Source organism: Fusarium sambucinum, chromosome IV (assembly GCF_050947815.1).
Source record: "Fusarium sambucinum isolate potato_lamoka chromosome IV, whole genome shotgun sequence".
Lineage (NCBI taxonomy): Eukaryota > Fungi > Ascomycota > Sordariomycetes > Hypocreales > Nectriaceae > Fusarium > Fusarium sambucinum.
This window is the reverse complement of record NC_139291.1, coordinates 7,589,560-7,612,930: the sequence shown is the minus strand read 5'-3', so window position 1 is coordinate 7,612,930 and position 23,371 is coordinate 7,589,560. Positions and strand designations below refer to the sequence as shown.

Genomic DNA, 23,371 nt, shown 5'->3' with positions numbered 1-23,371 from the left:
CAAATCTTGATCAGAGTATAGAACGAGTGTCTTTTTTCAATTCGACAAAATGGCACCCTCACAGAAGCGAAAGCCGGCGGACGACTTTATCTTTACAATTGACGACGACGACGACCTTCCTGTTGAGGAGGAGGAAGTCGTTGCGCAGCCTCCCAAGAAAAAGGCCAAGACTGCGAAAAAGGCAAAGAAATCAAAGCGCGATGCCAGCCCTGAAGAGGATGACGAGGAGGATGCCGTAGAGGGTATCTGGGGATTCAATGATGACGACGATGGTGCTATGGACTCTGGTTTCGAGTTTGGAGGCGACGAGCCCGCCAATGAAGACGGTGCAGATGACTTTGAGGGTTGGGGCTTTGAAGGTGCAAAGAAGGGCATGAGAATCGAAAAGAAGGGAGTCGATCTTGACGAAATCATCCGAAGACGTCGCGAAAAGAAGCTCGGAAAGTCCACTGAGGATGTGACAGAGACGGAAGAGAAGGAAGACGCCGAGGTCGAGACCATGGATGTTGATCTGGACGACAATGATGACGAAGTTCTTGCTGACGACGCATTCGGTATGAACGTTGCTTCTGATGTCGAGGAGTCTGGTGATGAAAAGAACGAGGATGATGAGGAGTCTGGTGTCGAGGTCGACGACGACGACGAGGCTGCTTCAGACAACGACTCTGTTGCTACTCCCACCAACCACCCTGACGATGAGGGTTCCGACAGCGACGATGAGCCGGAAGATGCGGAAGAGGAGGCCAAGCGAAAGGCTTTCTTCGCCCCTGAAGAAGAGAACAACCCCGACAAAAAGGCAACTGCTTCTTCTTTCCAGACAATGTCTCTGTCCCGTCCCATCATGCGAGGTCTTGCTTCCGTTGGCTTCTCCAAACCCACACCCATTCAGGCCAAGGCCATCCCCGTTGCGTTGATGGGTAAGGATGTTGTTGGTGGCGCAGAGACCGGTAGTGGTAAGACGGGCGCATTCATATTGCCAATTTTGGAGCGTCTTCTCTACCGACCCAAGAAGATCCCTACCACTCGAGTCGTCGTTCTTCTTCCTACACGTGAGTTGGCTATCCAGTGTCACGCCGTCGCGACAAAGCTCGCTGCCTTTACCGATATCAAGTTCACTCTCGCTGTCGGTGGTCTCAGTCTCAGAGCTCAGGAACTTGAGTTGAAGCTGCGACCTGATGTTATTATTGCGACACCAGGTCGTTTTATCGATCACATGCGAAACTCTGCCAGCTTCAGCGTCGACACTGTCGAGATCCTGGTCCTCGATGAAGCTGATCGTATGCTTGAGGACGGTTTCGCCGAGGAACTCAACGAAATTCTTACAACACTCCCTAAATCACGACAGACCATGCTGTTCTCCGCTACCATGACATCCAGTGTCGACCGTCTTATTCAGATTGGTCTGAACAGGCCTGCCAGAGTGATGGTCAACTCTCAAAAGAAGACTGTTACTACCCTGGTGCAAGAGTTTGTCCGTCTACGACCTGGCCGAGAGGACAAGCGAATGGGATACCTGGCACATATCTGCAAGAACCTCTACAAGGAGCGAGTCATTATCTTCTTCCGTCAAAAGAAGGACGCTCACCAAGCCCGAATTATCTTTGGTCTTCTTGGTCTCTCGTGTGCTGAGCTTCACGGTAGCATGAACCAAACACAGGTTAGTCTCTTTGAATTCTGAATATGACATTCGCTAACAAGCTCCAGCGTATCTCAAGTGTTGAAGATTTCCGAGACGGCAAGGTGTCATTCCTTTTGGCTACTGATCTTGCTTCACGTGGTCTCGATATCAAGGGTGTAGACACAGTCATCAACTACGAAGCTCCTCAATCCCTCGAAATTTACGTCCACAGAGTCGGTCGAACAGCCCGTGCTGGTCGCAAGGGTATTTCTCTGACATTAGCGGCCGAGTCGGACCGCAAGGTCGTAAAGGCTGCTGTCAAGGCAGGCAAAGCTCAAGGGTCCAAGATTATCAGCCGACAGCCTGATTCCGGAGAGGTTGACGCTCTCCAGACTCAGATCGACGAGATGGATGACGAGATTGATGAGATTATGCAGGAAGAGAAGGAAGAGAAGCAACTCGCCCACGTCGATATGCAAATCAAGAAGGGCGAGAACATGATCCAGCATGAAGCAGAGATCAAGGGTCGACCCAGACGAACATGGTTCGAGTCTGAACACGACAAGAAAAAGTCCAAGCAAGCTGGCCGAGAGCAGCTCAACGGTATGAGAGAGGAGCTCAAGAAGAAGACTGGCAAGCTTAGCAACAAGGATAAGAAGCGATTGGATCTAAAGCAACTGCGTGCCGAAGGTGGCGGAGAGTGGAGAAAGGGCAAGAACTCAGAGGCTGAGATGAAGGCCCGACACAAGGAGGCCAAGGCCAAAAGCCAGTCCAAGAGTTCGGCTCCCAAGCCCAAGCCCAAGGGAAAGGGAAAGGGAAAAGCCGGTGGTAAGAGGAGATGAGTCTAAAAGTTTAGGAGTTTATTTGGCAGCGCTGTACCTATAGGTAGATTTAATTACTCATGGCTATCCACCTGTATCTTTGGTCTATTTGCGTCTAAGCCCAGTTCGCCCTATCTTCCGTCTTTTGCTTGTTGAGGAATGCTGTGGTAGAGTTTGAACAGTCTCGTACCTGTCAATCTCAGAACCCTGATCGGCAGTGACACTGGCCCGACAAGTTGCCAAATTTGGTATAGACATTACACGTCTGGAGGCGTCACAGTTGGCCGATAACTTAACAAAGGGAATTACTGTATTAAGTATGAAGAAGCGTTGTGCTCTTCTTAACGCTCATGGCTTTTGACGTAACAAGCGAGCTAGATATCTTTCAATATTGGTAATGATCGTAAATTCATTCAAGAACCTTGCCTCGTATTATCCATTTAGAGACCTCCCATTTGGGGAACACCAATATCGGAAACAAGATCCCGTTGAAGTTGAATCAAGTTGGTAAAGGCAGAATCCAAGCCTCGAACAATACCGCCCTCAAGGCCACGGGATGCGTTTCTAACAGCAACGCTGAAGAGGAGGAGAGGGCGGAGGAAAGGGTTGACAGAGTCTCTTAGAGCCTTGATCTCAGCCGCTAATGTAGCCTGAACCTCGGGAGCAAGGGTCTTGAGGCCAGAGACTGCTTCGAGGATATCATCGAAAGTGCTAATGGTCTGTCGAAGAGCGGCAGTGAGTTGGACAACTTGTCGCGCTGAGAGTCTAGAAGCTTGACCACCGACATTTCCTGAAGCGCTAGTGGTGACACGGGTGATCTGGGTTGTGGCAGCCTTTAGAGCATCGGCGATTTCCTCAAGGCTGGCTTGGACGGCAATCTGGGCGTCTACCGTGGCTTGGGTACCCCGTGTGGTGTTTTTGAGAGTAACAACAGCATTTTCTGTTTTCAGTCAGTACCATTCAGATCAACAGGAAGGACAAGACATACCAATTATAGTGAGTGTTGTGAGTGTAGTGTCAGCAAGAGTGTCAACTGAACTCTTGATAGTTCCAACGACTGTTTCTTGTCGGCGAAATTGGGGGAAAGCCGAGACAATAGAAGCAAGAGTGATAATGTTGAAGAACTTCATTTTGGCTATTGAGTCCTTCTGTCCTCTGAAATGAGAGTAGGTAGGTATGAAAAGTAAAGAGTGAAGTGGTAGAGGTATCGCCAATTGCTCCTACATCGCCAGGCCAAGGTCATATATACATCCATCACACAGACACACATCTCGCCACCTCGATCTCGACGATTCATTCTCATAGCTAATCGGGCCTGGAACTAACAAACTTTAGGAAATCGTCCCGATCAACATTCCAAAGGTCATATGGCTTAGCTTGTCCCCCAGCAGCGATCCTCTTTGAAAACTTTGATCCTTGAGAATTAAGCTCTTCTGCCACTTTGCTCCGGATAGCTAGGCCTATTGCAGTGTCTTGTTCAAGCCGTTACCGCCGGGCCGTAGCGGGGAGGCGCCTTGTTCGGAGCATCGAGATATGCAAGCGGTATTGCCCTTTTGAACAAGAGGGGAAAATATTCTTGGCATTTGAAATAGTCTATCTCCATCTTTAGAAACGTGTCGGCCTTTGATATAATGCTCTGTTACTGAGTTAAGACTTTGTGATGAGAAAGGCTGTAGTGTTGACGTGAGACATGATCGACAGGGGAGCTAAACTTAGACATTTGTTCCTGCATATAGTCAATTACATCGAGGCGCTATTCTTAGGTCATGGCCAACAGGTACTCTGACAATATCGAATAAGCTTATCCAAAGACTCACCACTTGTACAACACCGCAACTTATGTCCAACACATGATTTCAAGATTTAAATGCTCTGGTTCCAATCGTGATCCTTGACTGTTAGTGTTGAATCATGGTATAAGCCTCACAACTTGTTGGCGTGGTTTAGACGTGTCAAGCTCTCGGCCACCAGAAGCCACTCTCCACGTCTCGTATAAGTTGGCCATCTATGAGACTAGGAGTGACAGCATGGATGACATCGTTTCTCAATCTAACTGCCGAAGACATGCGATGACTCGGATAATAGTCATCAGTTCCATGACACGCATAAACGTAAATGGCTGAAGATGAGCTTAGAAAGGGTATAATGCCGAACAGTGCAAGCCTCAAAGTACGGCTAATTCCGCTCGCTAATACACGAACTACATTTATACCAACCTCACTTTATGTCAGTGCCTGTAGAATTATTCCCCTTCTCCAGTGTTGGTTGTTTTGCTAACGATGTTGCAATTCACAATTCACAAATTTTGAACTGAGTTCGAACAACCGTTTTCATCGACGTTCTGAACCATAAGACTTGTCTCGGCCATACAGTCCCTTAACCTTATTCTTAGCAGAGCCCATGAGAGTCCAAGACATTCCCCATGGGGTCGCCAAGACTATGCTTGTCTCATTCTAGATATCCAAGACATAACAACATATTTCCTATATAGTTATGTCTGAAGCACTGCTCCTTGGCAACGACATCGTCTAGTAATATGTATAAATTTCGGATCTCTGTACGTGATATGATGACTGCCTCGCCTCAACTCTTCACCATCTTCACAACAGCATAACTCACATCATCGCTAAGTCACATTTCCTGAACCTTTGACTTCAATCCAAGTGATCTGATGTGATGAATTTGCACTTCATTTTGTCAACTCCTGGATGAAAAACTTTTTAAGCATCATGCTCCTTCGTTCTCTCGAACGCACTAATTATACAAACATGCGAAAAGGTGTCAAGCAGATGCCTTTTTCAATTTTTCCCTTTTGATTTAATACTTTCTTCCCATTTACATATCCTGTGCCTTCTGTTCCAGAATCGAGACAATGCTAGAAGGTTCTTGGGAATGGGGAGCAGCCTGTACCTTGGACAGAGGGCTAGGGGGTCGGCTGGCGACGAACTACACACATATATCGTTAGCTTCTTTCTTTTCAATCTGTACGAGACAACTTACGTTGCTTGCTGCGCTCAGCAGGGCAATCAGAGAACTCTGTACAACATCTTCGTGGATACCAACACCCCACACAGAGTTCTTGCTGCCAACAGGCTTGCACTCGATGTATGAAGCAGCCTTGACGCCACGTCCCTCACCAATAGCGTGCTCCTTGTAGTCGTTGACGTCGAATTCGATGTTGATCTCCTTAAGAGCAGCCACCATGCTGGAAATGGGACCGTTGCCGCGACCACGAAGCTTGAGCTCCTTGCCGTTCACGAGAATGACACCCTCGAAAATACGGACAAAGTCTTTGGTATCTTGGGTCTTGCCCTGAGATGGGGGCGCGGGAGATCGCGATCGGTCAGGGGTGATGCTGTAGTCGACCAGCTGGAAGTGGGGGTTGTCGCCGAGGAAGTATGTCTTCTCGAAGAGGGAGGTGATCTCATTAGCCAACAGCTCGCGTCCAACCTCCTCGCTGTGTTTCTGGACAACCTTGGAGAAAGCAACCTGGAGACCACGGGGAAGGTCGAGCTGGAGCTTGGTGTGGACGATGAAAGCGCTTCCTCCCTTGCCAGATTGGGAGTTGACACGGATGATGGCCTCGTAGTTTCGGCCAATATCGCGGGGGTCCAGAGGCAGATAGGGCATACCGTCCCAGGGGTCTTCGTGAGTGTATCCCTTGTTCTTGCGGTCCTGGAATCCCTTCTTGATGGCGTCTTGATGGCTGCCAGAGAAGGCGGCGCAAACCAGGCTGCCACCATAGGGGGCACGCTGGTGAACAGGGATCTTGGTGCAGGACTCAACCATGTCGATGACTGAGTTCAGGTCGGAAAAGTCGATTTGAGGGCTGACACCTTGTGTGTACAGGTTGAGGGCCAGAGTAACGAGATCAACGTTTCCAGTTCGCTCACCATTTCCAAACAGACATCCCTCTACACGGTCGGCACCAGCCATTTGAGCCAGCTCGGCGGCGGCAACACTGCATCCACGGTCATTGTGAGGGTGCAGAGACACACAGACATCCTTTCTGTCTCCAATGTTGTTGCAGAAAGACTCGATCAGATCGGCGTAAATGTTGGGGGTGGCCAGTTCTACTGTAGCGGGAAGGTTGAAGATAATTTGGTCACCAGATTCGGCATTGGGTCCCCAGGCAGCCTTGACAGCCTGGCACACTCTTACGGCGTAGTCTGGGTCGGTGTCGGAGAAGCACTCGGGGGAGAATTCGAACTGCCAGTTAGTTCCAGAGGCCTCAGGGTTGTCCTTGGTCAGAGATCTGACCAGCTTGGTACACTCGACGGCGAGCTCCAGGGTCTGTTCCTCAGAGTAACCAAAGACGACTTGACGGAAGCAAGCGCTTGTGGCGAGGTAGATGTGAATAATTGCGTTCTTGGCACCGCGAACAGACTCGACAGTTCTGCGGATGAGGTCAGGTCGGCAGGGCGACAGGACTTGTACGAATACGTCGTCAGGCACAACTCCTGGGGTTTCGATCAGGCGTCGGGTAAAGTCGAAATCGGTCTGAGAAGCAGAAGGGAAAGAGACTTCAATCTCCTTGTATCCTAGATCACACAGCATCTTGAAGTATCGCCACTTCTCCTCGCCGTTCTATCGTTGATGTCAGTTTGGTCGCAAGTACGGATGAGCATGGACGGGACGCACCATGGGATCGGGCAGACTCTGGTTTCCATCGCGCAGACAACTCCTTGAGGACTGTTAGCTTTTGGATGTTTGATGGGAGTGTCTTGGGGAACATACGACAGCCAGCGAGGGGCCTTCTCGATAGTCTTGTCGGGCCATGTTCGATTTGTCAGTTTTGGGCCCTAGCTATGTTAACCAAGTCCAATTCGAGTTCATTGTACACCAAACTCACCTTGAAAGGCTTGTATTTTTTGGAGGGTTCCTTGAGCCTGGGAAGAAAAAGTTAACGTCTGTATGGTTGGAGGGGCCGAAGTCGCAGCTCACATGGTCATCTTGGCAACGGGAAGCTTAGGAGCGACTTTGTTCCAATTCAGTGTCTGGGAAATAATCAGAAGAAGAGGAAAAGGTCAGATACAAATAATTAAAAGAAACAAGTTCAAGAAAAGATTGAGTCAGTCAAAAAGTTTGACTCACGGAGGCGGGGTAGTACTGTAGTGAGATTTCCCCAAGTCAAGTACAAGGCCTTGTAAATCTTTTTGGAGGGGCAATGACACTCAAAATTACTGCATTGTCCCTTGAATGCCCGCTTATTCCGCTGTTATCCGTCAGCCGCTTTCCGGAGTCGGAGACAAAACCCCATTAAAACTTTACTAGACTGGCTTGGAGGAGGATGATCCCTGGTTGTTGCTTGAATTATATGATTAATTGTATCTAATGGAGAAAAGTTTGCATGGCTTGTGTTTTGGAATAAGCAAATGATATTGCGACCAAAAGTAATCGAGTCAATTGGTATGTTCAACAGGTATAGGTAGGTATGACAGGGCTTGATTATACTTTCCCCATACTCCAAACGATGGTGGTGTAACAAATCAAAATTACATATGACTTGATCAAACACCTGTAAAATCAGAAACAATAATCAACGGCTGTCCGATAAACGGCTCAGCCTCATGCACATGGGTTACACTCACAATTTCGGAGGTTGATTAATCTGATTCGATCCTCCGTACGGAGTTCAAGACACGATGTGCTGGGATACCGTTGGAACGTGATGACGTAAGGCCGATCCAACTTTAATGAGCTTACCTTCCCAGGTTTAGGGTCACGAGCTGTCTTGTCTCGCATGAGCACTACAAACCACCATAGATACACTGAACTCGACCAAATCATGTGCTACAGTCATCCTCACTAACACCTATTCTCTGTCCTGTCAGGCTGAGAAAAGTCTCCATCAGAAGACTCAGCCGCCTGAGGACTGTTCTTGCCGCGTCGCATTGCCCTAACCGTCAGCCGCCGCACACCTCGAGATAGCCTCGTCTGACCCTACATACCCTGGTCCCTATTAAAGTCGGCAAGCTGGCTCCCTTTAGATTCTTCAGTCCCTACCGCCCTCATCCGCGACACAAGCAGAGCCTCGCGCGATTCTTCTTTCCACGAGCTGTAAGAGATCGATACCGCGAGCGTTTACTCAATTTCCACCTCAACACTCTTCCTCACCTCAAACACACCTTCCAATCCCGAGTCTACCGTTATCTTCTTGAGCGTCAACGTCGGCGCGCCGATCAATCGCGCATTTTGGACATTGTTAGGCGGCGGGGAAGACAGCTTTGGCTAGGATCGCAAGCGACTCGTCCGGTTAAGAATGCGAGGACCCGATCCAAGGGTTCAGTGGCATACAAGACGCCGCAGACAGGAAGCACTATGATGGGATACGGGTCCGACCGGGCGACGAGCCCCGTCGATGGCGAGAGGGGCTTTAGGAGAAAGCGCTTGGCAGCAATGGCTGGTAGTCTGTACAGAAGTGGCCAGGCGGCTGTTACCGAGATCAAGGAATCATATGCTCAAACAAGGGCAGGACCTGCCGCTTCAGGACACGACAATCATGGACGAATACACATTCCAGGTGCATTCCCAGATGTTGCGATTACCGTTCATGGCGACGACCAAATGGTGCTGTTCCCCTCTTACGCCAAGCAACACACCAAGCAGGATTGGAGTGAAATGGCAGCCCACGACCCAGATGCCCCACCCGGCAGCATCAAGGACGAGGGCTTCTGGCGTCAGGAATGGGAGCGAGCTGAAGATGAAAGAGCAATCGTTGATGTTGATGTTCGTGGTTGGATATATACCCCTCATATCGGTCCAATGACGAGGAGGAACAGAGTTCTGATTGGTCTTGCCCGACAACTGAGTGGCATACCAGCCCCCCGAGCGGACCAAGCATATAGTCCGGGGACTGGACTACCACGTTCGCATCTTCAAATGCACGAAGAGAAGAAGGAACAAGAAAAGATCGATTCAGAAGCTCGACGTATAGAACGAGTGGGACAACGTGAGAAACAAGTTGCCTACCAAGGAGGTTTTAGTGAAAAGACACCCGATAACGATGACCCCCTCACGGATAGCTTTTACTATCCCTCTCGAGGGAATCAGTCTCCAGACTCGGCCCCTTCTAGCCCAACAATGCCCGCCAGAACAACGACATCCAGCACCACAAATGCTAGCGAGCTTAGTGAAAACGATTTAATTCTCGCCAATGCCAATCTCATGGCTCGAATCGCTCCCTTCATGACCAACCCTTCTGTTGCCCTACCAATTACATTCTTCTTCTATAACGATACCAAATCTCAGTCCAAGACCGTCATGACGAATGATGCGGGCCATTTTGTTATCCGCGCCGCTCTCGACTTTGTGCCGACTCATGTCCGTGTTTTAGCCGATGAGGATCTGTCTGTTGTTCAGGAGGTCAAGGTCATCGATCCATGCGGAGTCAGTCTTATCAGCGATATTGATGACACTGTCAAGAAATCCAATATCTCTGCAGGAGCCAAAGAGATTTTCCGCAATACCTTTATACGTGATTTAGCGGATCTTTCAGTTGAAGGTGTCAAGGAGTGGTATAACAAAATGGCTGACATGGGCGTGAGCATCCATTACTGCTCAAACAGTCCATGGCAACTCTTCCCAGTCCTGGCCAGTTTCTTCAAGATCCACGGTCTTCCGCCAGGGTCACTCCATCTCAAACAGTACAGCGGCATGCTGCAGGGTATTTTCGAGCCAGTCGCTGAACGAAAGAGATCTACACTTACTCGCCTTTTGAGAGACTTTCCCGAGCGAATGTTTATACTTGTGGGAGACAGCGGAGAGGCCGATCTCGAGGTATACACAGAACTCGCCCTGTCAAACCCTGGTCGCATTCTCGCAGTCTTCATTCGAGACGTTACAACCCCGGAAGAGACAGCATTCTTCAGCTCTGGATTCGACTTTGGCCGACCAAAAACTGCAGGTGCTTCTAATGGACCTTCAAGAACCGTTTCTCGTACCCCTTCATACCAGAGCCTGGCCCCGAGTTATCGAGTAGAAAGGAGGCCATCAGCAGGTCCCACCATGGGCACATTGATCGACTTCTCGAATGAACCTCAACAAACAAAGGTCGATCGTAACGCAGCCCTCGCCCAAGTGCAAAGCTCCAACGGGAAAAGTGCCAGCACTACCGATCTTCTTAGTGGCCGTAAGCCAGCTCCGCCCAGACCAGCAAAGCCAGTCGCTCTAAGGAGTGCCAAATCCATCACCGAGTTAAACAAGGGGCTCTCTCGACAAAACTCTGATGAGATTCCTCCCCCTCCTCCGCCTAGAAGACCAGGGGTGCAAGCACGAGATTCTGCAGCGTCCCATCCTCTCAAACAGATTCATAACTCTTCCCAGCAGAGCTCAAGTAGTAACAATACCGCTTTCAAGATCCCAGCACAGAGTCGATCTGGATCTGCCTCTTCGGGAGGCGGCCCTCCTCCACCTCCCCCACGCCGAAGAGGTACACCATCCAGTATTACCGAGTCGAACCAGAACCCCCGTCTTCCACCACGTCCCACACAGACATCAGCTAATCTAGACGTGGACTACGACCCCCTTCCACCATCAGCCAACCCCCCTACATCTTTTGGTTCAATGACAGGAGGTTACCGATCAGATGGCAACACATCAACAGGAGGGTCACCCAACATGGGCCCTCAAGCAGTGAATAAGAAACTAGAGTTATGGAGGAGAAGATTAGCAAGAGCACACGAACAATTGGACGGACTAGGCGTCTCCTTATATACATGGCGACGAGGAAACGATGTCATCGCCGAGGCGGAGGGAATAGTAAAACGAGCCCTCGCAGACATGGACAGAAAGAGGAGGATGAACCGATAATTAGTCGGTCAAAGATATCCAAATCATGCTTATGTTTTTTCCTTATGGTTCTGTTTGTATACTAGCATTTGGCATAGCGTAGACACGAAATCGGTTTTGCTACGATACCCACCCACAGAACAAGAATCCACACAGTCAGGATTAGAGACACACTTCAACATCCAATCAGCTATAGGCGCAGTGGCGGAGTGGTCTAACGCGATAGACTAGAAATCTATTCTCTTCGGAGGCGTCTGTTCGAATCAGGCCTGCGTCGATTGGTATCTTTTGTTCATGGAGATTATTTTTGTGTTGTAAGCCAAGTTTCTTTTTCTCACCTGTTGAAACAAAGACGGATCGACGTCAGTATGAACTGGTAGCTTTTTGCATTCTTTGTTAGAGATTCCCCTCAATACCTCTGTCCAACTCTACAGCAAGCAGGCCATATTCACTATCCGAATCCAGTCTATTGAAAATAGGCCATCGGGCCAACAAGTCCAATTGTTTGTTATATTCGTTTCGTTTCTAAATGTTTCCCAACTCCGACTCCGCTTGGCTCTTATTGTGTATTATCATCGTGGAGGATTCATATCACCTGCCAGATTCATATGCATCATGGCATCAGCTGTCCAATCTTCATCGCTCTTCTCGTTCTTCTCGTGCTGTGACCAGAAACCTCCTTCTTCTCGTCCATCAACACCTGGTAGCCGAATCTGGGGTGGCGCTTGACCGTGCCCTTGCATAGGCTCGTGTTGGGATTGGCCTGGGACTGGACGCCTATGGAGATTGTGATCAGGTTCTATGGAACTATATCGTGAAAAGTCCATATCGAATCCTTGGTCGGGTTGGTGAGAAAGGTTCAGCTGTGGTTGAGAACCGGCAGATTGTGGTGGGTGTTCAAACTGCGAGTGCTGAAACCCTGTCGGTGTCTCTTGGCCATCGGGCAGTTCAGAAATCATGGTAGGTGCCGCTTCGTATTCATAACGAGGAGTCATCTGATCATGTTCCTCTTCCAGGATTTGAGGTGCAGGTTCGACGTTTCTCAAACTGGATGATCCGGGAGCAACGCCTCCGCTTCGCACGCTGACCATTGATGCTCTAGAATGATCCATCATATCGCCTGCTGTGGATTCAGCATCCATATCGCGAATGGAGAACTGAGCGAGAGTCCTCAGTTTTCTGCTGACCCAGCCACCGAGAATCTTGCCACGCTGCTTCTCCCCTAAACGAGACCGTGGGAAGTCTCCCTTGTTGACGAATGCGACGATATCTACAATGATTTGGTGTTCATTGAGGATTGCATTGACAATGACGGGAACAATCGACGCCAGGTATGGCTTGCGGTTGACTTCAACAAGAACAACCACCAAACCACCAGCTTGGAACACCGCACTAACTTTGTTAGCATATTCGCTTCACGCTCGAGATACTGTACTTACCAGCCATTCTGTACAATGTTTCTGTGGCATTTCTCCACCGAGTTCTCAATATCCATTGGGAAGTGGCTCAACCCGTTAATCTCAAAGGTCTCACCAATATTGCCGAGAACAAACAACACTTGCATGTCCACCTGAGCACCGTTAGGGCCAATAGGTCGACTAACATTGTGAAGGAAACCCAAGTCTCCAGTACGGATATACTGAATATTGGGATCGCCGTCAAGAGCTCGGCCATCAAAGCGCTCGGCGTCAAAAGCGTCCTTGGAGCCATAGAATGACTTAACGCAAGCTTCAGAATCGACCCAAATTTCACCATATTCACCATCAAGACAGTGTATCCTGCTTTCAGGGTTGATGATGGCTATTTGAGTTGAAACTGGAACCATACCACTGTCCTGTACCAGTAGGGCCAGAGGATCTGATTCAGGGTCCACAGGAATAACCAAACCACGTCGAAGTGCTTGCGTGTCCAGCCAAAGCTCAATAGGCTCGATGCACATGTACGACCGCGACGCAACCATGGGGTTGAGGACGTGCGAATAGACTGTGTTGATAGCAGTTCTATCAAGGCCAGCCCCAGCAAAGTGAAGCCTGACCTTTTGGAAGACATCAACTCTTGGCCGGCTCTCGGCAGTAATCATCATGTTCTTAAGTTCATGAAGCGTGAAGCCCTTGGCCTGCATGGAATTCATGGCATGATCAAGCATCTGTGGTGTCGCATAAGTATCCTTAATCTTGTATCTCGACAAGGTGACGAATAGAGACATGGGGTTGGCTGCAAACTCGACGGGTGATAGGAGGTAGGTCGGTGTTCCGATATAAATTCCCATCAGAGCCGTGTGGATGAAGCCTAGACCAGTCGTGCTTCGTACACATCCAAGCACAGGTCTTGAACTTGTCATTTGGCAAGTTTCCTTTTGAACCTTGCACATGCCCATAATTGTGTCATGTCCAAGCTGAACTGAAATTCGTCGTTGATCGGGAGTCCAGTAAGTCCAGACAATGACAGGATAGCCAGGTCGAATCCAAGCAGGGTCAATGGTGAATCGCAAGTCCCTCAATCCACTACTTTGCTTTGGCGGCTTAGTTGTGTTGTAGATCGCAGGGCTCGTGATCTTGAGAACCTGGGCTGACTGTTTGATATGGCTGGCCACTGGCTTTACCTTGATCAGATGGTCGACCTCGGCATTAACCAGCACAGCCTTGACGTTGTAATCGGCTACAATGTGCAGGAAAGCTGGCACATCTTCATTCAGCCGGTTCTGGTCAAGGGGTGCGATAGGAATGACAATTGCGCCCAAGCAGATACAAGCATGAATAGCAAAGACATACTCCTCTGAATGTGTGTACATGAGGATAATGTGGTCCCCTGGCCTCACCTTGACCTTGTTCTTCAGATACATGGCAACAGAAGCGACCTTGGTGTCAAACTTCTTCCATGTGACACCCTTACCTTCTCGGCCTCTGCCATCGATTGTGCAGTACGCTAGCTCTTCTGGCTGACGGGCCACTCGCCATTGAATGAGGTCTGAAATGCAAGAAAAGTTGTTCAGAGGTGTTGAAGTCCGGTCATCGATAACGACTTCACGTCTGTCAACACCAGAGTATTGCTTGTCAGCGGGCAATAAGAATTCGGCACGAGATTCCGAAGCCAATGGTGACCAGATACCACCCAGGGGGTCCACGCCAATAGGAAGATTAAGCACTGCATGTTCCACGCCAAACTTGACGTGCACACAAGGAAGATTGCCGAGATCAAACTCCCGGCGACAAAGCATGTTACCAATCTCCCGTCGTCCGTTCTTAACAACACGAGGCAACGTGTTTGGTGCTGTGATCATAACGCAGTACAGTCTCAGATGATGCTCTGTCATAAGAACCTCCATACATCGCTCAGCCAATGATTCTAGCAGAGCTGTATCCGGTTGTCGAGGAGGTCCTCCAGATGTCAACGGCGCTGTTGATGCAGCCGCTGATTCCAGCACCACAACCGGCAGGTGTTCGTCATTGACAAAGACATCAAAGGCTGAACAATCGTAAATCTTTGGGACGTTCTTTACGATGCTGACAACGATGTGCTGGACAAAGAAGTAGCGGTATTCAGCTAGTTCGTGTCCATGCTCAACCCACTCAACCTTTTGTCGAATTCGGTCTTCGTAAAGACCCAGGACAAAGAGTTTACCCTCGATGACGGTGCCCAGCAAGCCTGTTCGCAAGAACTCTGGCTCTACGGGCTGTGGTGTAGGGTCACCTGGGTCAAACTTGTAAGGGCGAGCATGAAAAATCAGTTCGGTATTCTTTGGCTGTGCCCAGAAACCGCCTGAAAGAGAAGGCGAGTCGACCCAGATTTCACCCACGGAATGTGGCGAGGCAAGTAAACCCGTTTCTGGATCGACAACGGAGAGTGTGGCATCTGGTATGGGGTATCCAAAAGAACCAACTCGAACCAAGCCTGGATCATCTGTCACCCTTTTCCGGGCGTCATTACCAATAGCCACGACCACAACTTCGTTGGTTTTCAGAGCCTCGCGATCCAAAAGGACTTCACCAAGCTCATTCTTCGCCCTCTCTTCGGTTGTCGCCGTGCCACCACCTGACAAGAGACTACCAAAGCCGTTTGAAATCGTTGGCTTCTCTGTTTCCTCCTTCTCATCATCAGACTCTGTATCATCTTCGAGTTCAAGTTTCAATGGACATCCCATACGCTCTTCTCCCCCTAGCCAGTCGCGCACACTAATCACCATGCCACCATGCTCAGGTAGACAAAGCATAGGTGCGACGACCTCACGGGCACGAGGATTTCTCAATGGTCTCAGCCATCGGTCAGCCAAAACTTCGTGAAACCCGCTATCTACGGTCAAAGTGTCAATCAAACAGAGCTTGATCATTTGAAAGTTTGGCTCCATTCCCTTCTTGAAATTTCGGGTCACCATTGGTTCTTGCTGGTAGTTATAAGCGGCTCGCTTTAATCCTGGGTAGTCGGCGATCATGATGGTCGATTTGTACTTGGTAAGAAGGTGGGCGTACAGTCCAGGAACATCGACAGCTTTGTTATCGAACCAAACAGTGGTGTGGCCACCGTAGACGGTCAGCAGCACGCTCAAAATCATGCCAATGCCCTGACGAGGATCAAGGTACGAGACCAGAATTTCGCTGCTTGCGCCGCCACCAATAAGTCGGCCATTCTTGTCGCGAAGAGACGGGTTGAATGTATCTCCTGGTCCATTGCCCGGAATAGTAGAAATAATCGCACTGAGACAAGCCATTTGGTGCATAATGGTACGGTGGCTAAGAACGACACCTCTCAAGTCTCCAGTCGGCGCTCGCGAAAACTCGATATAGGCCAAATCGGGAACAACCAAGGCTGGAACGTCCTCCTTCTTCTTAGGGTGATAACTGCCAAACTCGTTTGTCTTCCACCATTCGACGCCCTTTGGCCATGTCAACTTTTGTGTAGTAATATCTCGTTGGAAGGCTTTGAGATTGTTATCGGTGGTCAGCGCTAGATGAGCTTGCGTTGTGGTAAGAATGTGGTTCAAGCGTTGGTAGTCCTGCAAGTCATTGATGGGAACGGCAACAACTCCAGCAATGAAGCATCCCAACAAAGCAATAGCGAAATCAATAACCTCTGAATCGCGGTAGATGAGAGCAACTCGATCACCTCGGTACAGAGAACTCTTGTCGCGGATGACTTGCGCAACCTTCTCCGCCCTGGACGCCAGCTTATCCCATGTAATTGAAGCAATCTCTTTGCCCTTGCTATCCAGCACCCAGTATGCCGGTTTTTTAGCAATTGTTCGGCCTCTATGTCTTAGTACAGCTGCGATGTTATCGAACTTTGACATTGGCGTAGAATCGTCATGGGGGTCTTGAATAGCGAATGGTACCTCGCGAGGATCAAGGGGAAGCTGATACTCGAGCGCTGATGGTGGTGGAAGATCGTTGGTTGTAAGCATCGGAGGTGCCATTGCGGCGGTTGGAGAAAAGGCGTCGCTAGAAGAATATCGCTGTTGAGGTCCAACATACTCGGCAGTTTGGCCCTGGTCATGGCCCTGATCATAGTGCTGCTGTCCTGCAAAATCAGAAAAGTATCCTTGCGAATCGAGAAGCGTTGCAGTTCGTCCGTCATACTGCTGACCATCATACTGCTGCCCGTCGTACTGCTGTTGTGGTTGTTGCTGGAATTGATGCTGTTGGTGCTGGGATTCACCATATGCGCCATGCTGCTCAGGTCTGAATGCATAGTCGCCCGACATCATAGTACCCGTTCGGGTCTCAGGTTCGAGATGGGAGGGGGAGAAGAAGAGGGAGTCGCGGTGAGCAGCGGTCGACCCTCCAGCCAGAGAACCTCCCGGCCGCAGCAACGAAGGCGGAGGTTGTGCTGGAGGAGGTCTTGGTGATTCTGAAGGAGCATAGCCGGAGTGTGGTCGGTATACAGGTGCGTCTGGTGAGTCTGGAATTGGACCGCTGCTGCTACCGAGAGCGGCAAATGCAGCGGCGCGATGGCCATCGCCTGAAGGATGGTCCGAATCATCGGGAGAATGTATGCGTAGACCGGACTGAGGTTCGGCGAGAGCAGCAATTTGAGGTGGAGGTCCACCGAGGAATTGTGAGAAAAGTTGGGTTCGTCGCTTCTGATAGCTGCGATCGCGTGAGTAATTGAAGAGCGATTGTGAGTAATTGAGCCATACCCTTTCTGTGTAATATCTCCTTCCTACACCAGGAAACGGGTCAGTAACGAAAACTAAAGAGGATGATTTTTGGTCGCATGCGACAACAACAAACAATCTTCAGGATAGCGTGTTGAGACGCCAAGAAGAAAGGCATTGAGAGGAAGATGGGGATTTGTGGAACAATCGGAGGGTCTTTTACTAACCTCGAGCTCGCGATCCAACTCTTCAAGCCGCTCTTGGAGCTCTGGACTGACTTCAGCCATGATGGCGGTTGTTCTGGCGATGCAGCCGCTCAAAGGATGAGGTCGAGTACAGTAAAGATTGTTGGATTATCGAGGTTGTATCTCACGGCTAAGTTGAAGGGACCGGCGAGAGAACAGAGTCTCGTGACGTAGTCTTAACTGAAGACTTGGAGGGCGGACAAGAGACTGCTCTTATTGGTTCTATGTACAGGGCCCGTTGCATCAAGGGCGGGGTGCCCCTGGGCTGTCTTGGGCTGTCTTGGACTGTATCACCACTTTAACCAGTTTTTTAGGCACTGAATACGGTCCCTTGGCGGGTTAATCCGCCCGCAACTCAGATTTGCACCCTTCAACCTGCCCCTCCTTGACCTGCAGTATACTACTCCACTAACTTGTGCCGTAAAGGGAACGTTGGCCGCTAAAAATAGTGGCTGGTTCTTGTCTTAGCGCAGTCCAAAAACAAGATGGGTAACCTTGAAGATAAAGCTATAATCCAGAATAGCTTCGGTGATCATCGTAATCAGCAGGTTCGGTGACTTTTGCATACCGTATCGGTTCGTTTCATGCGGCACAGTCCTATCATGATACGAGATATATCCGTACATATTCATCCAAGTAGAAATGTCAGTTGCAGCGATGCCACGTTGGAGTATAATTCTAATCCAACAAAGAAATTCGACCAATGCGATTTGACGACAACCATCTCTTGAAACGATGCTCACATGTCACCAAGTCAAGGGTCCCTTACAATGTGTCATGCGATATAGTTTCAATAATTCAAGAGATTAATTATGATATTTGATGCGGCCGTAGATCCTATACACTCAACTTACCTACCCTGCTTCTCGAGGTTCAACGGTCGGAAGCTGTTGTTCCGGACCGGACCCATAAACTCTAGAGCTCTTGTCCTGCTCACGATGTTAGATTTTCAACTTCACTCTTTCCCAACACTGAACGAATGCTTTTTTTAGCAACAATCTCTGCTGTGCGATTCTGCGACTTCAGTGAGGGATAGGAACAGATGTCATGAAGTCATGCGTCTTCCGGACTAGTTCCGTCCAAATGAATCATGAGCCTCGCTTCCTTAACTTGATTCTACTCACCAAATAGGTTGCCATTTCTTTTTCGGTGCATCAAGATCAGTGATCTAAACATATGGTAAGTCTACGATTTCTCTTGTATTCTTTGAACAAATTGCTATTTCCATGATGAGACACACATAACACAGACCTGTTCTGAAACTTGTGTAGAAAAAATATGCTTTATTATCTGATCTTTCTTGCAATTAATTCTTTGGCATTACCGCGCCTTTGATGGCTTTTGTGCTAACATGGCGTCAGATACCTAAAATTGATAAACCTGGTTCCAAAAATGGCACTCGGCCTTGAAGCTTCGACTGGGCCGAGTCCTCGACAAAGACGATCGAGCACACCAACTCTGCCCACCGGATGTGCTTCCTTGTCCCAAACCACACTCATCGTGACTGGTCGTGTTGAAACACGACTTGACGACAAAGCCCTGATATCATGACAATGTGCTCTATATTTACAATTTTAGAAGTTGGCTCATTTCATAGTAATATAAAGATGGCTGTATACCGGTCTTGTTTCAATTCAAATCAATTCATTCTACCGAACAAATAATTCCTCGAGTGTTCAACCATTTGAACCACCATTTTAACAGCTACAGCAACTATTTCGAGTAGGTGCTTTATTCCTACGCTTTGTGGCTATCGAATCACCAATTCTCTCGATTCGAGTCAGTATGGCTACTCCGTATTTGAAGAATTCGCTACAAGCGGATTGCCATCAAAGTCTGAATCAATCTATTCCGCAAGGTAACGCATTCCTCTCCCACAAGTACGGCGAGTGTTCCTGACACCATGGCAGACCTGCTGGATTCGCTCAATGAGCCATTGGAGGATTTCGGATCGAACATCGACTATCTGTACGATTTTGTCCCAGGAAATGATGAAGTGCAACAGAACTTCTTGGATCTACCCCCCGCGGATAATTTCGAAGGCCTCATTGACCCTGCACTCCAGAACGAAGAGTCTTCGGATATTTCTACGCTTCAAGGACAATTCGAATACCACGACTATCCCACGTACAATACAAACAAGCCCCTGCTGTTCCAGTCTCCCGACGGACAGTTCATGGCACTTCAGACGCAATCTACGCAACCAAGTCAAGCTCAACCTGAACTCTCCGCATTGCCTCAAGACCTGAACCCGTACGCCCCCCTCTACCCACAATACCAGTTCCAAAGTCAATACCCAGATGCGGGCATCGATGGGCATCAAGGCGCCCTCTCAATTCCCCAATACCCCCCGGTATATGATCAAAGGGTACAACAACCCCCTTCTTCTAGCATGGCTAGTATGCCTCAAGCTAACCCACATGTTCAGCCCGCTCCTGGCATCTGCAGAAATTGTGGTTGTGTAGCTCATTATCCTCCATGCCTCCAGCCTCTCGCACACGCCAAGCCCGCCCAGAGTATCCCAGCCCAAGTCTCCCAGCCAGAACGGAGAAAGTGGGCTCCCAAGACCAGATGGATGGACGAAGACAAGGACGAGGAGAGCGACGGGTGTCAAGAAATACCTGCCAAGAAGGGCAGAAAGAACGTCAGTCGTCTTGTAAGCCGTGCCGCCAAATCAAAGACCACCAGAGTAAAGAAGAAGGTCCAGAAAGATGGAAGCACCAACATCTTCCCCTATCCTCCTTTCGGGGAGCCACTTGACTGGAGAACTGCGGATGACTGCCACATCTCCTACCTATCAGCAGGACAGTTCGATGATGAACTCCTGTTCACTGCCAAGGAATTGCGCGACTACCTCGAGCAATGCCCTCGAGAGCTCAAGATCTGGCTCCAAAACAGTCCTTCGAAATGCAAAGGAAGGCACATCGACGCTGACGTAAAGTGTCGCTATTCCGAATGCCCAGCAAAGTACGGAACGATCCTCCACGGCTGGCATCGTGTCGCTTTTGACGAGTTTCCTGAAAGGACTAGTACGGGCATTAAAGACCCCTACAAGATGGCTGGTGTCATGCATCTTTGGTGTTTTGAGCAGTGCGTCGATCCGCTTGAACCTATCGAAAAGCAAATTCTGCTCCCAGATGACCGTGAGTTTGAACACGAGACATCGAACCGTATGGCAATCACCAGAGATGACTACAAACTTGTCATCGAAGGTGCCATAAGGCCCTGGATCAGAGAGCGTCGAAGGGTGGGAGTTACACAGGCTCCCTATGCGAGGCACGAGGATACTCTTGCCTGGGCATTATGCAACTTTCACGTTAAGCATCAAAACGGCTCCCGTGATAGGACCCGCCAGAAGCGAAACGAAGACAAGCCAGACAACGAAAAGAAGTCGATGGATATCATCATGGGTGATCTTGCTGAGTACCACAAGAGAACAGAGCTTGCCAAGTCCAGAAAGGGTAACAAGGGAGGAATTGTGCAATCAAACAGCTTCGCATCTGAGCCGGTTAACCCGCCACAAGTCGGGCGACAGTCACCAGAGCGCAAAGAGATTGCAGAGAATGTGCCAGAAGATTGGGTGCAAGATGTGATAGAGGCGGCGCCATATGAGTTGGCTCCCCTTTCCGAGGACGAGAGGTTTGAACTTCTCAAGGAGTTCAATCAGACCGGTAACACTGCTGCTCGCCCTATCACACCGGAGAGCTTAGGCACAGAGGTTCCTATGAGGGTGTCCTGTCCTCCTGCAGAGACTACGCCGATGTCCAATCATCCTCTTGCTGATCAGGCAAAGGTTTCTCCTGTCATATTCCAAGCAGGGGGTTCTCCTCTTGGACTCAGATCTCTATTTGGGCCCCGCACTGGGAGTGTATCGTCGACTAGGTCGCGCAAGCGTTCACGGGAGCAAGTTGGTACCCCTGATGCTAAGAAGGGACGACAGTCTCCTCCTGATCCTGTCGCAGTTCAAGCAGGGGATTCTCCTCTTGGAACGAGATCTCTATTCGGTTCCCCCACTGGAAGTGTAGCATCGACTGGGTCGCGGAAGCGTTCACGGGAAGAGGAAGCTGGTACCCCTGATGCTAAGAAGAGACGGCATACTCCTCCTGATCCTGTCGCAGTTCAAGCAGGGGATTCTCCTCTTGGAACGAGATCTCTATTCGGTTCCCCCACTGGAAGTGTAGCATCATCAACCAGGTCGCGCAAGCGTTCACGGGAAGAGGAGGCAGTTAATGCCCCCGATACTAAGAAGAGACGACACACTCCTCCTGATCCTGTCGCAGTTCAAGCAGGAAATTCTCCTCTTAGAATGAAATCTTCCTTCGGTTCCCCCACTGGAAGTGTAGCATCATCAACCAGGTCACGCAAGCGTTCACGGGAAGAGGAGGCAGTTGATGCCCCTGAAGCCAAGAGACGACCGCCACCTACCTAGAACACTGGCCCACCTAGAAGAAGAAGCTGGTATTCTTTGCCTAAACGCTCGCCCGTGAGGAGAGGTAGTGGGCCGCTTAGGGATAGGATCTCTGTCTAGGCAGCAATGGTATATTGCTTCCTAGGGTGTGAGTGGAAGTAATGGGTATGAATCTCTGCGGGCGGAGAACTACCCGAAAAGTCGTGTTTGATTACACATGGTTTGGGTTGAAAAGTTTTTGTTTAGATTTCAGTTTTTATTTGATACCCCGGTTTCACTAGACAGCATAGCGATGGCGCGTTGGATTGGGTTTTGTATACGCATTTGGTATGGAGTTTGGCACATAGAGTTTTTTTTAAAAAAAAAATTTATTGAGAAGATTGTACGGATTGCTTTTAATCATTATTTAATCTATGAAACATGTTTCGATTTTTTAATTCACTTGAGTGTTTTGATCCCACGTCTCTGAAACAGTGACTTGTCGTAGGCAGATGAGTTGAGTCTGTCTTGACATCATGGCAACTTCCAAGAAAGACGTTGGTTTCAACAAGCAAGATTCTTTGAAGAAATGCCAAACGTGGTCAGGGGTTCAAGTCTTTGTCGACGTTTCAATAGTTTCGAGTCTCTTTGTTTCCAACAGCAAAGACCACTAATACGTACCAAAGTCATGGAACCGTTGCTTTCAAGCCACCACCTTGATAAGTGACAACGCACGGCTCAGCTCAAGATCCAGCCCCGATGTGAAAGAAGCTCACAGACATTTTTAGGTGCGATCTTTATCCAACAGTAGTACTATGTACTTCACAAGCCCAAGCTCGAGTTGAGCCAAGGATGCCAACGCCCGGGCAAGCTCTTAGCTTCTCCTCACTTTCAAGGTCAAGGCAGTTGAAAAAAAGCCCGCCCGTTTTAGAGTGACGTCTGGTGGTAGAAACATGGGAACCTTTGGAATGGAGGGGTTCAGGTCACGGAAACGCCGATGCAGGCTTACAGCTCCGGGGGCCGCTAAACAAGGTCGGCCTTGCAGCTGAGCCGGGAGCTGTTAAACTGTAAAGCAGTTTCTTCTCTTTTTAGGAGGTAATAAGCTGTTGGAGATTCCTCTTTTAGATGAGCAATGAGACATGACAGGTGAAATATTGAATGGCATGGCAGGGTACAGTCAGGGCGTTGAAGTCGTAGTTGTAGCTGCATCGGCGAGTGCGAGGACGGACAGACTGATGATGTACATGAGAGATGTTGCACAGGACATAAAGTAGCTCAACTCAGGGTCTTTAGTCTTTTGTCTTTCCAAACACATAAAGCATCTTGATTGTCCTGCCTGTACCCGCCAAGGGATCGGAGCAAGGGTAGACGTGGTCAAAGTACAATACGCTATCTATCAATATTCGGCGAGAGCGATCCAAT

General features: G+C 49.3%; 6 protein-coding genes across 6 annotated transcripts; 3 read left to right on the top strand and 3 right to left on the bottom strand.

Annotated features, from left to right (window-relative positions):
- Window positions 1-49: 49 nt before the first annotated feature.
- Window positions 50-2,460, top strand: FSST1_002454 (protein DRS1; the record flags this gene model as incomplete). The annotated part of the gene is made up of 2 exons (XM_083228446.1): window positions 50-1,657; window positions 1,705-2,460. The coding sequence occupies 2 exons, from the start codon at window positions 50-52 to the stop codon at window positions 2,458-2,460; spliced, it is 2,364 nt and encodes a 787-aa protein (XP_083092636.1).
- A 419-nt stretch (window positions 2,461-2,879) lies between these two features.
- On the bottom strand, window positions 2,880-3,569 carry FSST1_002453 (uncharacterized protein; the record flags this gene model as incomplete). Its single annotated transcript, XM_083228445.1, has 2 exons — window positions 2,880-3,379; window positions 3,428-3,569. 2 exons carry the CDS (start codon window positions 3,567-3,569, stop codon window positions 2,880-2,882), a joined length of 642 nt encoding a protein of 213 aa, XP_083092635.1.
- Window positions 3,570-5,274: 1,705 nt separating this feature from the next.
- Window positions 5,275-7,391, bottom strand: FSST1_002452 (2-isopropylmalate synthase; the record flags this gene model as incomplete). Its single annotated transcript, XM_083228444.1, has 6 exons — window positions 5,275-5,385; window positions 5,440-7,026; window positions 7,081-7,123; window positions 7,177-7,241; window positions 7,292-7,328; window positions 7,384-7,391. The coding sequence occupies 6 exons, from the start codon at window positions 7,389-7,391 to the stop codon at window positions 5,275-5,277; spliced, it is 1,851 nt and encodes a 616-aa protein (XP_083092634.1).
- Window positions 7,392-8,760: 1,369 nt separating this feature from the next.
- FSST1_002451 (phosphatidate phosphatase App1 family protein) lies at window positions 8,761-11,250 on the top strand (the record flags this gene model as incomplete). Its single annotated transcript, XM_083228443.1, has 1 exon — window positions 8,761-11,250. The coding sequence occupies one exon, from the start codon at window positions 8,761-8,763 to the stop codon at window positions 11,248-11,250; it is 2,490 nt and encodes an 829-aa protein (XP_083092633.1).
- A 551-nt stretch (window positions 11,251-11,801) lies between these two features.
- FSST1_002450 (uncharacterized protein) lies at window positions 11,802-17,604 on the bottom strand (the record flags this gene model as incomplete). Its single annotated transcript, XM_083228442.1, has 4 exons — window positions 11,802-12,621; window positions 12,669-17,309; window positions 17,360-17,382; window positions 17,545-17,604. 4 exons carry the CDS (start codon window positions 17,602-17,604, stop codon window positions 11,802-11,804), a joined length of 5,544 nt encoding a protein of 1,847 aa, XP_083092632.1.
- Window positions 17,605-19,347: 1,743 nt separating this feature from the next.
- FSST1_002449 (uncharacterized protein) lies at window positions 19,348-22,090 on the top strand (the record flags this gene model as incomplete). Its single annotated transcript, XM_083228441.1, has 3 exons — window positions 19,348-19,420; window positions 19,473-21,918; window positions 22,009-22,090. The coding sequence occupies 3 exons, from the start codon at window positions 19,348-19,350 to the stop codon at window positions 22,088-22,090; spliced, it is 2,601 nt and encodes an 866-aa protein (XP_083092631.1).
- Between the last annotated feature and the right edge of the window lie 1,281 nt (window positions 22,091-23,371).